At 32.9% G+C, this 15,614-nt stretch overlaps 2 protein-coding genes across 3 annotated transcripts; both read left to right on the top strand.

Annotated features, from left to right (window-relative positions):
• Positions 1-563: 563 nt before the first annotated feature.
• LOC119188452 lies at positions 564-9,943 on the top strand. The gene is made up of 13 exons (XM_037439933.1): positions 564-762; positions 1,173-3,457; positions 3,594-4,448; positions 4,733-5,776; positions 5,858-5,962; positions 6,402-6,448; positions 6,530-7,544; positions 7,632-7,701; positions 8,470-8,537; positions 8,724-8,837; positions 8,921-9,016; positions 9,101-9,234; positions 9,377-9,943. The coding sequence occupies exons 1-13, from the start codon at positions 740-742 to the stop codon at positions 9,941-9,943; spliced, it is 6,423 nt and encodes a 2,140-aa protein (XP_037295830.1). The 5' UTR covers positions 564-739.
• Positions 9,944-11,643: 1,700 nt separating this feature from the next.
• LOC119189712 lies at positions 11,644-15,069 on the top strand. Of its 2 annotated transcripts, XM_037440173.1 has the most exons (9): positions 11,644-11,907; positions 11,980-12,187; positions 12,462-12,552; positions 12,846-13,261; positions 13,495-13,701; positions 13,978-14,085; positions 14,298-14,399; positions 14,486-14,633; positions 14,872-15,069. In XM_037440173.1, exons 1-9 carry the CDS (start codon positions 11,846-11,848, stop codon positions 14,994-14,996), a joined length of 1,467 nt encoding a protein of 488 aa, XP_037296070.1. In that variant the 5' UTR covers positions 11,644-11,845; the 3' UTR covers positions 14,997-15,069. The 2 variants fall into 2 exon arrangements, with proteins under 2 accessions (XP_037296070.1, XP_037296071.1); XM_037440174.1 differs by lacking the exon at positions 13,978-14,085.
• Positions 15,070-15,614: the final 545 nt, after the last annotated feature.

The raw sequence follows: 15,614 nt of genomic DNA, 5'->3' as shown, positions 1-15,614 counted from the left end.
GAATAATTAAGGGAACTGCGTATCAATATTTCTCTCCAAAACACACCACATACACACACACAACGTTAAATATGTTATTTTATATGGATACGGCAGTCTACCCACTGTACTTGATAGTAAGTAAATATCCAAAGCTTCAGAATCTGACACACGAAAGTCCTACTGAGGATATCACCGACGCTTGTATAAATAATATAGCTTACCTTTTCTTAACCCATCATTGCAACGGCCTAAAAATACCACAAGCGAAAGCTGATTTCTCAAGGACGGAAGTTGAACTCCGAATACAGGTCTAAAGTACTAGTGTACCTACAGCCGATAGCGTCGCAACTCGAAACGCAATAAAAGCATTTTTTAATAAAACAGACACCTATCTTTATGGCAAACTTACAGTTTATATAGAAAATTTGAAAGCAATTTTCAATGGAAAAGATTATTTTTATGGCAAAATTACGTATTATATGCAAAGGACTTTGCAGACAAGAACTAATTTGTAATTTCTATATCCATAGTTCAAATATGTTTCCGTTTATAGCCTTGCGAATAATAAACTCTTTAGCGAAACTACAGAGGAATAATTTCAGAATAGTCAAAATTGAAAATGACAATGACAGCGGAAAGAAACAAGCGCAAATCGCGACTCAAACAATTTAGCTCACGTTTATTATGTTTGTACATTAGTTTATAGAAGATAATTTTATGGTAACATGCAAGTTTTGAATTTGTTAATAAATAGCCAATGTTATTTGTCAATTTTTTATGGTAAGTTATTTACTATGACACCTATGTTCTGAGCCGTAGTTCTTAGTTTAGGAATAGGTTTGCTTCGTAGATATCTCACGATGGAAATCGTATTATACGTAGGTATGTGACCAATCATTAGATTTGAGTTGGTGACAGGCTATCCGAACAGGGACATTTATATTTTGACCTTCAACGCCTTATTGCATGACGTATGCCATTTGTCGCTTTTGCAAGCAACCACTTCACGGTAGATAGTTTAAATACTATACACTATACGTATAGCGCAAAGTACCTATTTATAGAACTCGTCGAAGTACTCCGCGAAGTTTAATAATGTAGATATTCAATTAGAGCGTATTTTCTCCTAAATAGATGAAATATGTTTTAAAACATTCATATGAAATAATTCGTACCCATTACCTTTTCAGTTTATTATATCTGATGTTACTCGTCAACGGACTTACTGTATCTAAAAATATTGACAACTCGTATTTTGATGAGAGAGTGGACAGCTTACACGACTTGGAATACACCACACGATACAAATCTAAACATGACAAATTCCTCCACAAGCATAGAAGGATTAAATCAGGCGTCACCACACCCACAAGCAAGATCCCTGTTAGAGTAACCACACCCCAAGCAAATTCTACAGAAGCCACATATAAGGCGCAACATTATAAACTACACAAATCCACAAAAAGAAGAATTGGAGGATTTTGGAGAAAATTTAAAATTAAAGAAGATAAAAAATTAGAACGCGAGAAAAGACTGAAATATCAAACAGGGAATTTACAGTATAAGAGGCCACTTTATGGCAGTGGATATGAAGGCATCGATAACAAACTAGTTACAAAAAAAAAGAAATACTCGTACCCGATTTCTTTTGAAAAGAAAAAACGAGAAACCAGGAATGAAGTTACCAATATATCAAATAAACAAAAAAACGAGAAGAGTTTTAAGAACATGGAAGTAAATATCACGCCATACGAAAAATTTAATGGTACTGTTAAAGAAACAACACACATGAAAGCTATATCTACTGACGAAGAACTAAAAAATGTTTTAAATACAATGACAACAAAAGTAGCTGAGCTAAAACACCTATATGGAATGGAAAAATATAAGCCAATTTACCCTTCTACTCATAAAGTTCCATACACAACCAAACATACTACTACTCAGTCTACTACAGAAAATCTGGATATACCAGGCACTGCCCAATTAGAAGCTTTACTAAATGACATAAAAGAAAAAGCACTACATTTAATTGTGGAACAGAATCCAGACATTACTGACCTTATAACAAATACAGTCACCGAAGCCACTTTTGAAGCGGATCCTTTACTTACTCATTTAGAAATTAATAGCCCAGCGTTTTCACTCTACACTTTTATTACTTTAAACAGTGACTTCGGAAAAAGGGACATCAATATTACTAAATCTGATGATGAGAAAAGTACTGTTGTAGAAATGTCGACGAATTATAATAGAGAAGGAAGATCAGTCGCAGAAGACGCCATGACAGCAGCACAAAGTATCGAAGATATACTACAAAAAGAAATGAAAAATATTTATAAGAAGGTCAAAAACAAAGTTTCTGGGGATTTTCGTAAAGAAGTGGAGAAAGTTAAAACTACGCTTAAACCGCAAAGCAAGAAAACATGTAGTAAAGATCCACCAGCTAAACAACCTATCACTACCAAACCTGCAACAGAGATAAATAAAAAATCTAAAAGCACCACACAATTACTGCAAAATCGTGTCGACAGAAAATCTGGTAAACACACGAAGGTCACAGAACAGGAACTAACCACTACGCCTACCGCAGATGATTATGCATTACTAACTTTATACGAGCAAATGTTGACAAAAACTTGTCAAAATAATATCATGAATATGGTAACAGCTCAAGACAGAATAAAAAGGAATAAAAGAAATAAGAAATTAGTTTCAAAACGTAATTTTGAAACATTATTTGACCAAAACTTAAAAGAAGATGTTAAGAAATTGTATGAGGATAGAGAAGAAATCCCAGACGATCTTGAATATAATTTTGAAGTAAATATTCCGGAGGTATCAACAGCTGAAACTGCAACAGAGCCTGATTACTCCCAATCTGCAAACAATGAAGCTCAATCGCAACATGAAATGGAAGATGATGGAAACACGGAAATGACTCCTTATGATGATAACAGCTATGAAGGTCTTTCGAGTAAAATATCTTACAATGAATACGTCAACGGGTATAAGCACTACTTGAATTTTCAAAAAGAACAAGCTAATGAAAAATTCTCCAATTTAATCAGATACCAAGCGCATAGACATCACAGTGTAGATGACATCGGTAAATATATATTAAACAAGATTCCACAGCTACCATCAAGAGACAAAAGGTTCTTTGAATACGAAGATGATCACGATTCATCAACGAAAAATGAAGAATCGTGGTTTAAGAAGCATTTCTACATGTTTATTGATAATGGAACGCCTAAAAAATATCACACGTCTCAGACAGTATCATTAAAATCTCCTACACCTGATCCATATGACAAATCAGGGCGTAAAATGGAGGACATGGAGAGATCTGAGCTTGATGACAAGCTAAGAGTATCACCAGAAGCCGAAGAGAATGCTATAGATATCAATCTAGAAAAATTATCTCAGGTATTAGAAGAACATAAAGCAACCCCTGCCGCATTACCGGTACAAGGTACGTACGTTTTATAATGCACCATATGTTTAAAAAGCACAAATACGGAGAAATGGAGCTTTATTTATATATTTATCTTTATATTATATTTTTATTACTTAATTTATAAGTTGAGCGTGTTTAAATATTTTTTCAGATAATGCTTTCAAAGAATCAGTCTTAAAAAATGCGGGTAAACGTCACGGCCATATTTTTAAATCATTTACACCTCCTCATATAATCAATAGGGTGTTTGGTAAAGATCATAAGGGTCTTGAAGGGAGTGAGGTAGAATCAAATAATCTAGGACTGATTGCTAATAGCCTGGAAGCAGGATATTTAAAAGATGAAAATAATAAAGATATTAGTTTTTTATTCACGAATGAATTAAATAGAAAGAAAAGAAACACAAAAGAGCTTCAAGAAAAGCCAACCACGTTCGGTGAAAAACTGATGTTTCAAACTAAAAAGAGCGCAAAACTTGTCAATTTGACCAAGAAAAAAACTGATAATGCAAAAGTCGGATGTGTTGATATCGGCTTAGTAGTACCACCAACAGCAATAGTAAAATTAAGAGGTACGAAACGTAAAGATAGCAAACTAAAGAAGCTGCTTCAGAAACTACATTTATCAAAGTCTAATAAAAAAGTAAAGCGTAATAATCAAAGCACAAAATATATGCGAAAACAACGTTCAAACCCATTTCAGAAATTAAAAAACATTTTTAAATCAACACCAAAGAGCAAAGTTTTAAAAGCCGGTTCCCATCTTTCGGACTACGACATCATGTCATCGCACATAGATACATTCAAACCAATGAAATATAATAAAGTTTTGGATATTGAGGAGATGAAAAAGCAAATACCAAATATCACGGCTGAAATGAGCGTCGACCCTTCGGCAAAATATGCAAGTCGCGTAAATTCTTGGAATCCTCGAACAACTGAGAAGAGATTGACAGATTTCACAGTACATTTAAATACAACTTTAACAAGTTTGCACATAAATCCTGGTGAGTATTTATGTTTTTGATAACAATAATAATAATTATGAACACAATTTTTCAATTTTAGTTTTTATTAAATTAAAATACATGTTAGTAACGTATAGTATCAAACAAACCAGTTATTGGTCAAGGAGTAAATGCAAAAAACACTGTGTTATGTTGTGGACTATGACGGATATATTTGAATAGAATAATAACATCTGCCCTGTATTATATACTGTCCCACTGCTGGGCGCAAGCCTCCTGTGTTGCATTTATGTTTGAACATTTTGCTTATTATCTATTTACAGCTACAAATTCACCACCGCTAGTTGAAGGTTATAATAAGTTCCCAATAACTAAAACAACTAAGAAAAGCAAATCTCACAACATAGAAAGCTTATTTAAAGTAAACGTTGAAACAAAATCATCAAGCGGACCTTACAAACAAATTATAAGTTTTCCACAACATATGCCTCTAAACGACATCAAAGATCAAGTGGAAAACATATTTATCAAAATAACATCAGATCCAAGCAATAAAATCAATCCAACTGATGATACTACAGAATCTAAATATTTAATGAACAATAAGATGCCTGTCAATAAGGATATATTAAAATTAGATATAAATTCTTTTTACACCAAAATGCCGAAAAAGAAAAAATATTCAAAACCGAATTCGAAAATCAGGCCTAATTCAGAGATACATACAATTTTAGATTTGGAACAAAACTCAGAATTTGTTGATGACGATAGTTATGTACAAACCTCTAAACCCAAGTTTAACGTTAATGAGATAAATGCACAATCGCCTGTATCCATGCTAATACCAACAGACAGTTTACTAACCCTCGGCCACTCAGTACATGATGAGGAAAAAGAAAAATACAAGCCATATCCAGATTATTTTAGCGACTTACTGATGTGGAATAAAGACATACTAAACTCTGATAAAGTGCCGAGCCCTTGGCGGGATATACTAAAAAATATGAACCGTGAACTCGATTACACTACTCCCGACATAAGTGAAATTCAACAGGAAATAATTCAAATTAATGATGGTACAAATGTAAATGTCAATAATTTTAAAGAAACACCGATATCTACATATATCCACAAAAGTATAACACCAAGAAATTGGCTACAAAGCATGGTTGTAGAGAAACCGCCTATTGGCAAAAGCATTTTGATAGAACAGGAGAAGAAGTTCGTAAAGTTTGATCCAAAAATAACAGATAGGCATCTAAAAGCGGCTGACTTCGTTAATGAATTGAACAAATTTGCTAAAACTCTTTCGGATGAAACTAAATATAAGTTGAATAAAATACACGCCGTACCAGAACATTGTTTAGGTATAAGTACATTTTGATACATTTTAATTATTAAACATTGTTTTTGGCGGAATAAAATAATAGCTATAAAACATGTTTCAGGGAACAAAGATAATAAAGATCAATCAGCAATTTTAGTAGACACTACATTGTTGGCTTATGATGATGATGTCAACTATATTTCCACTTTAACACCACGAGAGTTGTGTGAGTAATGTGTGATTAAAATTTTATATAATAACCATTGGCACTCTATCATATACCACGTTACAGTGAAATAAAGAGGTCACTTTTATCAGTCTCAAATTTTGTCCACCAAACATAATTTTGATAATGACATTTTGCCATAAGTCCTTTTCTAATATTCCGATAGACCCGTATATATAGCCCTACCCCTACTTACTACATAATAATATCTCTATTATCTACTACCTAATTACGCCATAGCTACAACCATTTATTGGTAGGCTAGCTACCAAAAATCTAGTTGAAAGTAATATAACATGTATGTGAAAGTGCTTATAGCTGCACAAAGTCTATACTAAAAGTCCATGAACATCAAATAGTAAAATAGAAAATGCTCCAACAAAAGGTATGAAATTGAAATACTAACCACTACAATTTCAAAATAATTTAATACTTTCAGCTAAAAATGCGCTGAAAAGCGCCAATGTGGAGAACAATGCTGCAGCAGTACGTTTTTAAATTTATAAACTGCATATTTTCCATTATATAATATAACTAACCTACTTTACACATTACTTTATTTTTCAGTCCCTTAAAGCAAAAACTAATAAGCAGCCTTTGCAATACTTTGCTACGCCGTTACCAATGAAGATGACTGACTTTGAAGATTTTCTGAAAGCTAATAGGTTAGATGTTGAATCTGTGACATCGCCCATCGTCGATCTACCCACAATGGACGCTTACGCTTCAAAGAAAAGTTCGAGAGCAAAAAGTATAAAAAAAGTCAGACCTACCATTGCAAAGAAGAAACATAAACCTACCAGAACTAAAACTAAATTTAAAACACACGAGCGTCGTGTTACCAAAGCAAGCACCCTTTCTATTGTCAATAATATGAAGGACTCAGAAAATCAATTTGATTATTTGAATGATCTTGAAAAGGATATTTTCAATGATTATGATTTTGAGGAAAAAGAGAGATTTAAAAGATATAATGAGCATTACAACAGTTATTTTACGAATTTCAACCAAGATACCAATCAGTGGAGTAGAGCAAACAAAGGTATGCAGAAGCATAAACCAGATGTCCCAAAACAATTTATAAACGAGGAGAGTGACTTTAAGAGTAATGAAATCGCAGAAACGACAGAGGATATGACACCAAAAGATTTTGAGATAACAATAATTAATTTTGGCGATATAAATAAGTTAACAGATGAATACGCTCCAATTCAAAGTGAAACTACAACTACCACGGAAGCTTCTGAAAAGTTCCTTAAAAACGCAATAAAGACACCTCTAAGTGTGGATTTCATTGAAAAAGGTTCTAAAGACACGGAATTTCTACATAAACTTCATAATGATCTTTTTTATGATCACGCATATACAAAGAGAAAAGAAACGACAACAGGAATGACAGAAACAATAAAAATAGAAGAAACAACGATGCCTACACCTCCATTAGCATTTCATGAAGCGGTATGGAAAAAAATGCCAATAAAAACTTATCATGAACCTAAGCGCGTTCGTATAAGTAGCCAGAGTTACAAATATGATATTATTTACCACCATCCAGAGAAAAATAAAAAAGATCGTGGTACTCGTAAGTAATGTTCAATATAAATAGTTCCAATTTAACTTTAACCTTTATTTCTATTGTAACTTGGGCATGATTTTTTTCTTGTATTAGACCTTCCATCATACATCATAACGACTGAAGTTACGACACCCGAGGAATGGTATCCGTCATATAACAGTGAGTAAGTTGTTGCTTTTCTAGAAACATTCTCATACTCCTTAAGCCCCACTGTACCCGATTAGAAATTGTGAAAACCATACTATTATAAATTTATATTCTGCAATCCGTGTATATTAGTCACCAGACATGAACCACAATTTTCAAATCAAGTGGCATTATTATTAAATGTAAATGTTTTGAATAACATTTAAGACTAAACAAATAAATCATCTATAAAATTGTAACCTAACTGAATATCAAAGTGAAACGAAATCCTATCAATAATTTTATGTGATGAATGAACAAGCAGCCCTTATAAAATAAAAAAATCAAATAACATTTGTTTATTGCTAATCGTAACATGACAAACTATTAAATAATATTTATTGTTCTTACAGTAATATAGCTACTTAAATGCGAAAGATTGTATAAATGTTTTCTAGCGGTTAACTTAATAGCGATCCCAATCTTAATCTTCAATCTGATTTCGAGAATGTACCAATCAAAATAACTCATTTCTAAGCATGCATGAGCATGTCTCTTTTAGAGATAGACCGAAAAAAGCTATTGGGATAATTTATTGAAAGTGGCCGTTAAACGAAATGTACCAAGCCCAAGATTAAGTTCATAGAAATCGTGGAAAATAGTACAGTAAGAAATTTACAAGAGGCAAGCCTAGTATTGATTAAATACCTATTATTATGACAATTGTTGTAGACTTCTACCTTGAATTCACGCTTGAATTATCCACATTTTTTTATAAATAATATTAACCAGTGAAAGTTTTTAGCTTCGCTAGCGCAGGAGAATCAGATGTGGCTAGAGGTGACTGCGGCAAGAAGAGGCTCGTTCGAAAAGGTAAAAACTAAGAAAATTCTCTCTTAAAGAAATTTGATTTAAGTAGGATTTGACATACCGTTTCATGCATTTGATTTGTTTCCAATATTTTTTTTTGCTTCAATAGTTAAGTTATAGTGTAAATATAGATAAGTAATTCTTGTGCTTTCAATGTACTAATTTATAATTTATTTCCCTCGGTTACAGTAAATATATCAAGCGAAAAATCTGCTACAGGAAGCAAATATTCACCAACGTTCACTTTAAACCCAACGACAAAAAAACATTGTCGTCATCATAAATTGAAGAGGTTATTTCCAGGTACATTTTAAACAATATAAAATTTTAGTAAATTGTATGTGCTAAGGGCTTTCCTCTATTTTTTTTGTAACTTTATTTTACAGTGATACAAGATAAGTTGAGGATATTTTCCAAAAATTCAAGCACATATTCAGATTTTGTTCAAAAACCTTCAACTATTATTTTATCAAGCACTTCTGGTACACAGATATTATTTTTTCTGTATTGTTAAGCAGATAAGATTAACAAATTACAGTTGCGTACCTATAATTTTATTATTACAGTAAAATCCAAAGGAAAAGCAACCAAAAAAGGGAATATTAAGAAAACTGACAAAGAAGTGCTATGTAACGAAAAAGTAGATAACGACTATGATAATAAAAACAACGATGATGCAAGAAGAATCAAAATTACGAGGGTTAGCACTAAAAATCTTGAAATCTTATTAGTTTAGCTCAAATTTTGGTAATCACCATATTAAACATAACAATGTCAAACATTTATTACCATTTATAAACATTCTGACCGAATGTATCTAACCACAATATTATTTTGTCTAGGTATATCTTGACACTTCCCACAGTCAGAACCCTGCGACAATGTCTAATGTAACAGACGTTTACGATAATAAAGACTTTATCAACAAGAGAGAAATTCAAAGCTCAGGGACACATACGGCCAAAGACGTGGCAGCTCTTGAAGTCATTGTAGACATGATGAAGAATCCAATGAAAAGCGATGAAAATAATAAAAATTCCCCTAATATCAGAAATGACAAGGCTCAGAGCAATGATAAAGTAAACGCTAATACAAACTCTATACAAGTACATATAGCCGTACCCTACGAAATCGAAAATTGTAAGAAAAGATCACTAGAAGCAGTTAAAGTGAGGAAAGTTTTCACAGCTAAGTTATCTACACCAGTGGATATAGAATACCAAGTACATTCCCTCGAAGATCCACCTACCACACAGGAACCTTTGGATGACATGGGTGGGTTATCACCAGGTGTTTATCTGCTAGTAGACAACACCTACTTTCCGCAAGGTGTAGCATTGAAACCTGTTATACCTAATAATATTTCGGCTATGAAAGTAAGGCAAATAAAGACTACGACGGAAAAATGACATCCACTATTCCAACGAAGAATCTTGCGAAGGTAACTCTGAGCAAAGATTTTATTTCTGCTATAAACAAACAGTTAATAACGCTTTACAATCTCACGCAGATTGATAAAAATAAATGTGACCTTGCCAATAATTCCAAAAGAGATAGGACTAAAAGAAGTATAAAATTGGGATGTAGTGAATAAAATATTTGGGCACGACAGGGTATGTAACTGTAAATGTAAAGTTAACAAAACTATGTGTAAAGCTTGTGCTGCAAGTGAGGCCGTTATGTCTGAGCTTATTTTTGAGTTCGAGAACTTGTTCAAATACATGAATGAACATTGCACGGAAATTCAAGCTTATTTTTGGCAAATCCTCGTGGTGGGAAAAGACTTAAAGACTCGGTTCATAAAATTGACCAAAGCTTACGCGATTACTACAAGAGAGTAAAAGGTAAATGTCAGGGCCGCACGTGCATAACATTCGCTACTTTAATTGATGAAAGGGAGCTTCACAAAGATTATAAAAGAAGTAAAGATGCTGGGCACAATTTTATCAATGATCTCGAGGCAATAGCAAAAGACATCGAAAAAGCAACAAAAACTGTAACATGCTTCAAAGAAAATTTGGAAGATGAAGTCAAAAAATTAAAACATATTATAAACAACTGTATACTCCTGAAATCACATGACAAAACATCGGATTTAAATTATAGACAAAGTAAGGATATCAAAAATGTTTATTCACTTGATGGTGTAAATGTTAACATAATTTGTAACACCGAATCGACAATACCCTATATTACATCGGTGTCTCCACACAGTCATGATAAAAATGTCTGGGTAGATACTGAATGTAAAGAGAAAAAGTCAAAAGGGATTTAAGGAATTTTTCTCACGTTTTCGAAGTAAGAAAAAGATAGTGCTTTGGGCGAGTATTTGAAACAAATGAACAAAACTTTTGATAAGAGAGAAGTCAAGGAGAGCAAAATAGAGTTGCCCTTAATTTCAGATACAGGAGGATCATTCTGGCATGACTATATAAAAAGGTGTTCCGGTGAACCTAAAATTGCAAGAAGTAAGTCTAAAATAGAGACTCAAACGGAACGTCAAAATAAAGCATTTATTGACAAGAAGGAATTTAATATGGAACTTTTTAAAAAAGAGCTGAATAACAACATTTTAGCTACAAAATCAGCTCATACAAGAAATGTAGGTCATAACAACTTTTCTGGCAGTGGAGACCTACTAAACAATATAAATCAGTTTATCAAACTTTTTGGCAATGTGGATGAGCGACAAATAGAAAAATATACAGAAAATCCGTCTCCCCACAAACAAATAACGAATAAAACTAAAACTAAGAAAATCAAACACAAAAAAGCAAAGTGTAAAGTCCACAAAACTATAAAAACCAAAATGCACAAGATAACTAACTCTACGAATGAAATTAATATACCTAAAAATTCGACATCGCGTCACGTGCACTCTAAGATCGAAACTACTCCAACAAACATAAGGGTAACTAAAACTTTAAATATATTTAATATTAAGTCTATGTTCAAAACAACCAAGCAGACGACAACCGAATCAACGACAGTCACAAAACCGGACTTCTTTAAGAAAATGAAAATGGTAACTTCAGATTTCTTTAAAAAAATTGGAAAAACGAATAGCTCACTAAATACAGATCCAGTGAAAGAGAAAAATACTTTTAAGTACTACTACAGCATCCACTACTAAATTAACACCTACTTATGCGAATAGCACAAATGATATACATGTCATATCTGAACTGACTACAGAAAGTAATTCAAATATTATAATAATAGACGACGTTGACGAACTCACAAGTAATAATTATAAAGATTTGCTTCTGTCGATAATAGACTACGAAAGCAACAAACTTAACAAGGAATGGATGAAGTTTGCAAATATCAATTTAGACAAAATAAAAAGGAAGCAAACAACCGAACAAATGATGTAAGATATATTTCTTTTTTATCTGATCAATATTTCATTTTTCGTACAATCTTAACATAATTTTATTTGAAGGACAACAAAGAAATCGAAAATAATAACTAGAAAAAAAGACAGTACCGAGAATTATGATATTCTACAAGACCTGCAGCCCCTATTCCCAGCAGAATCAAACGAAACTGAAACGACAATATCCATGTCTGCTCTAATCGACAAAATCGGCAGTAAATTTAAATTTAAATTTGTTAATAATAACGCAAGTACAAAGACTAGTGATAACAAGGTATAGTATTTTAAAGATTTTGTAACTAGATAAATAACATTTATACGGACAATAAATGGCGGAACTAATTAATTACTAATAGATTTACATTATTTGTACAAGCAAAAAGGAGACTGTTTATTACAATTATGTTAATCCAATGTTTGATCATAATACCTCGGTACAACCCGAGACTTCTTCGTCATAAATTAATAAGAAACTAAATAAACTAGTATCCTCTAAAAATCGAGTACCAAGAAGTGTAGTCTAGCTGTAACTTACTTTTTTGTCTTAGGCACCTACCCAGAAACAGCCCAATGTGGGCAAAAAGATATCAACAAAAAAGAAAGCGAAAACGCAGCATCACACCACTTCTCTAGGAAGAGGTACAAACATATTGTATTCCATTATAATATGGACTTGTAGTTGTATTATCAGTGGAACACTTTGTACAAAAACAAGATTTATCTTTTGTACAATAGTTATTAGAATAATATGAATTATGCTCTATTTACAAAAATCTATAATTTGCCATCACTAGTGCAGAGCGAATGTGTAAATAAATCTAATAATGAGTAGGTAATACTTGAACAATATCCTTCGAAATCGTTGTAGGAAGTAAATGTTGTCTAGATTAGATTTTAAAAGAAGAAGACTAACACAACTCATTTGTTTCAAGAGGCCGATGATTCAATTACGGAGCCCCGTATTTGTAACATTAAAGCCACAAGACAGCACATCCTAGACATACGAAAAGAAATGCCAATAAAAGACTTCGAAGAGTATGTTACCAATGTCTCTTGCCAAAAGTATGAATCAGTACCAAAAGCTATTTTCATTGGAAAGACAAGATATAATGATAATAAAAACATGAGAAAGTGGTGTTGGATTCGTGATAGAAGATCTCTCTTTCGCTCAAAGTCAAAACCCAAAGGCACTGCAAAAAGAATATCGCGAGTGATTAGTTCCGAATTTGAAGTATTCTATAGAGGAGAACATGGTATTTATAAACAAAATATGAGAAGTAAGAGATGTGCTGGTTCCAGAGATAGTTTAAACGAATTAAGAAATCTACCTCGGTTTTATGACAGTGAGGTATGTCATTAATCCAGTTGAAACAGTACCTACATAAAATTGTAAGAATGTAATTAGTGAAACAATCATCACTTGTCGTAATTGTCTGCATTATCTGGAATAGAAAACCTCAAAAGGCTGAATATATCTATGAAGCCACTTAAGCTGTTTTTGATTATCTAGTTTTACAACAGAATTTAGATTTAATAATGTTACCTTATTTATCCGACTAAATTTGAAAAAAATACTTCCAGAACGAAATATACGCTCTAGCCGGAGACAAGGTCAACATCAGTTGTTTCGATGACTCTAAACAAACTATTAATGATCGACCTCCAGTGAAATATGCATGGAAAGCAGAAAGAGATTGCATGTTGGATTATAATAACGTAGTGGTTGATGGCGATGTGATTAACATCGTTGGTGTACAAGCAAAGAACAATGGATATTATATTTGCAAGGTAAGTGGTAAAACAGATCAAAGTCAATAAACAGAAGTACTAATAAAGTTTAGTTCAGCATAACTACATTGAAAAAAATGCGAGGGCTGAAGCGCTAACTAGAAAGTCCTGTGGGTTTGTATAAGCCGGCTCTTGTCAGGCTAACAAACTTAGACTATGGCGAAAAAAAACAATGATAAAATTGCTCAAGCAAATCCTATATACAATCATAACAGAATTTCTCTAAAAGGTACTGCTATAAAGATTTCATATTTTGAATGACTTTTTTATTTTTAGAGCAGCGGCATAATGAAAAGAGACGTAAAATTAGCTGTACTAACGCTTCCTAACTTAGTTTTGCTTTCGACATTATTATACAGAAAGGAAACCGAATGTACACACGATGTAAGCAAATACTGTTTCATAATTGCATTTCATTGTTCAATACTGAGAAATTCATAGTGAGAAAAGAAATTAAATTTAGCCAGCATACATTTATCAATACCGCAAAAATTAATTTAACTTAGAAAAGACATTAGATTATCTGATTAAGAAAAATTAACGAAGATTTAATAGAACTTTTAAGTAATACATAATTATTAACATTATCTTTCTAGGATTTAAAAAGATTAGAGTTGTTGGGTCCTGAAATATCCAAAGAAGTTTTCCAGAGGCAAAGTTATGTCAAGATAGACAGTCCCGTTTGCTTAGAGGATAAAGTAAGTTATGATTGCCTAATCATGGACTTTTGAATATTTTATTTCTATAAATAAATGTCTAGTCTTTAAATTTAATTATTTCTCAGACGGATGGCAAAATTAAAATCAGAGCATTAGCATCAGTTGATTGCCGACGGCCTGCAGTAGACTGTAGTGTGTCGTGCAGAAGGGACTTGCAAACCGTTTTCGCTTCAATGTGCGCTGAAAATGTCCCTGCACTAGCTACTATTGGAGGTAAATATTTTGTAATTTATAACGGCTTTTAAAGTACGTAACAATTTCAAATTTAAATCCAAAGCGAATGTATAGCCTGACCAGGAAAATAAAAACCTTGCTATATTGTGTTAGAATATGGAACTAACCTCTTTTACTGACATCGTTAACTTTAAAATGAAAGAGCAAAAGTGGCGAATCCAAAGCAGGTTTCTTATTTTCCTGGTCAAGCTTTAAAATATTAATACTTATATTTCAGTTATGTTATTGAGAGACGGAGTAAACTATACTTGGAGACCTTCAAAATACCATAAACGATCTGTCATTACAAGAAGTCTAAGAGGTAGGATAGTACGTCATAATGTTTATTTTACAATTAAATAGACACGTAGGTATAATATGATGTGCCTTTTAAAAAATACATTATAATTTTATATAGATATTGGCAATCGTCATGACATCCAATATCCCAAAAGAACCTGGAAGTATTAAATTGTTGGTCTCCTGTCCTGCTGGTTATCGGTTATTGTCACGTCATAAAGTTTGTGGTAAGTTAGTACCTATATTTCATATTATTATTATATTTAACTTTACAAATATACTGCCTTTGCCCAATGAGCAGGTAAGTTTAGGATTGCCCATTACCGCCCTTCCCGACACAAAAAAAAAAATACCTATAGAGCCATGTATGTGCAGGTTCGTCATACACGTACAAGCTTAATTATCTTCATATTACTGTCATGAATATTGCAGCCGCATGTCCTGAGAGAACTTTCGCGAAGGAGGGAGATAACGCATGTTCAGTATGCCCTCGCGGCTCGTACTCCGCGCCCGGCTCTGATAGATGTCGTGCTGTCACCAGGTCGCGTAGGTACGATGTACGTACTTTGTTAAATTCTTTCCTTATTTCCAACTAGATCTGAGATTGTGGTTAAAACGCCTCCTTAGATCATGATTTTGTCACCCGCATTGCTATGGAGGGAAGTGGACAATTAATATTTC

This window comes from Manduca sexta, chromosome 18 (genome assembly GCF_014839805.1).
Source record: "Manduca sexta isolate Smith_Timp_Sample1 chromosome 18, JHU_Msex_v1.0, whole genome shotgun sequence".
Taxonomy (NCBI): Eukaryota; Metazoa; Arthropoda; class Insecta; order Lepidoptera; family Sphingidae; genus Manduca; species Manduca sexta.
This window is presented reverse-complemented; position numbering and strand designations above follow the sequence as displayed.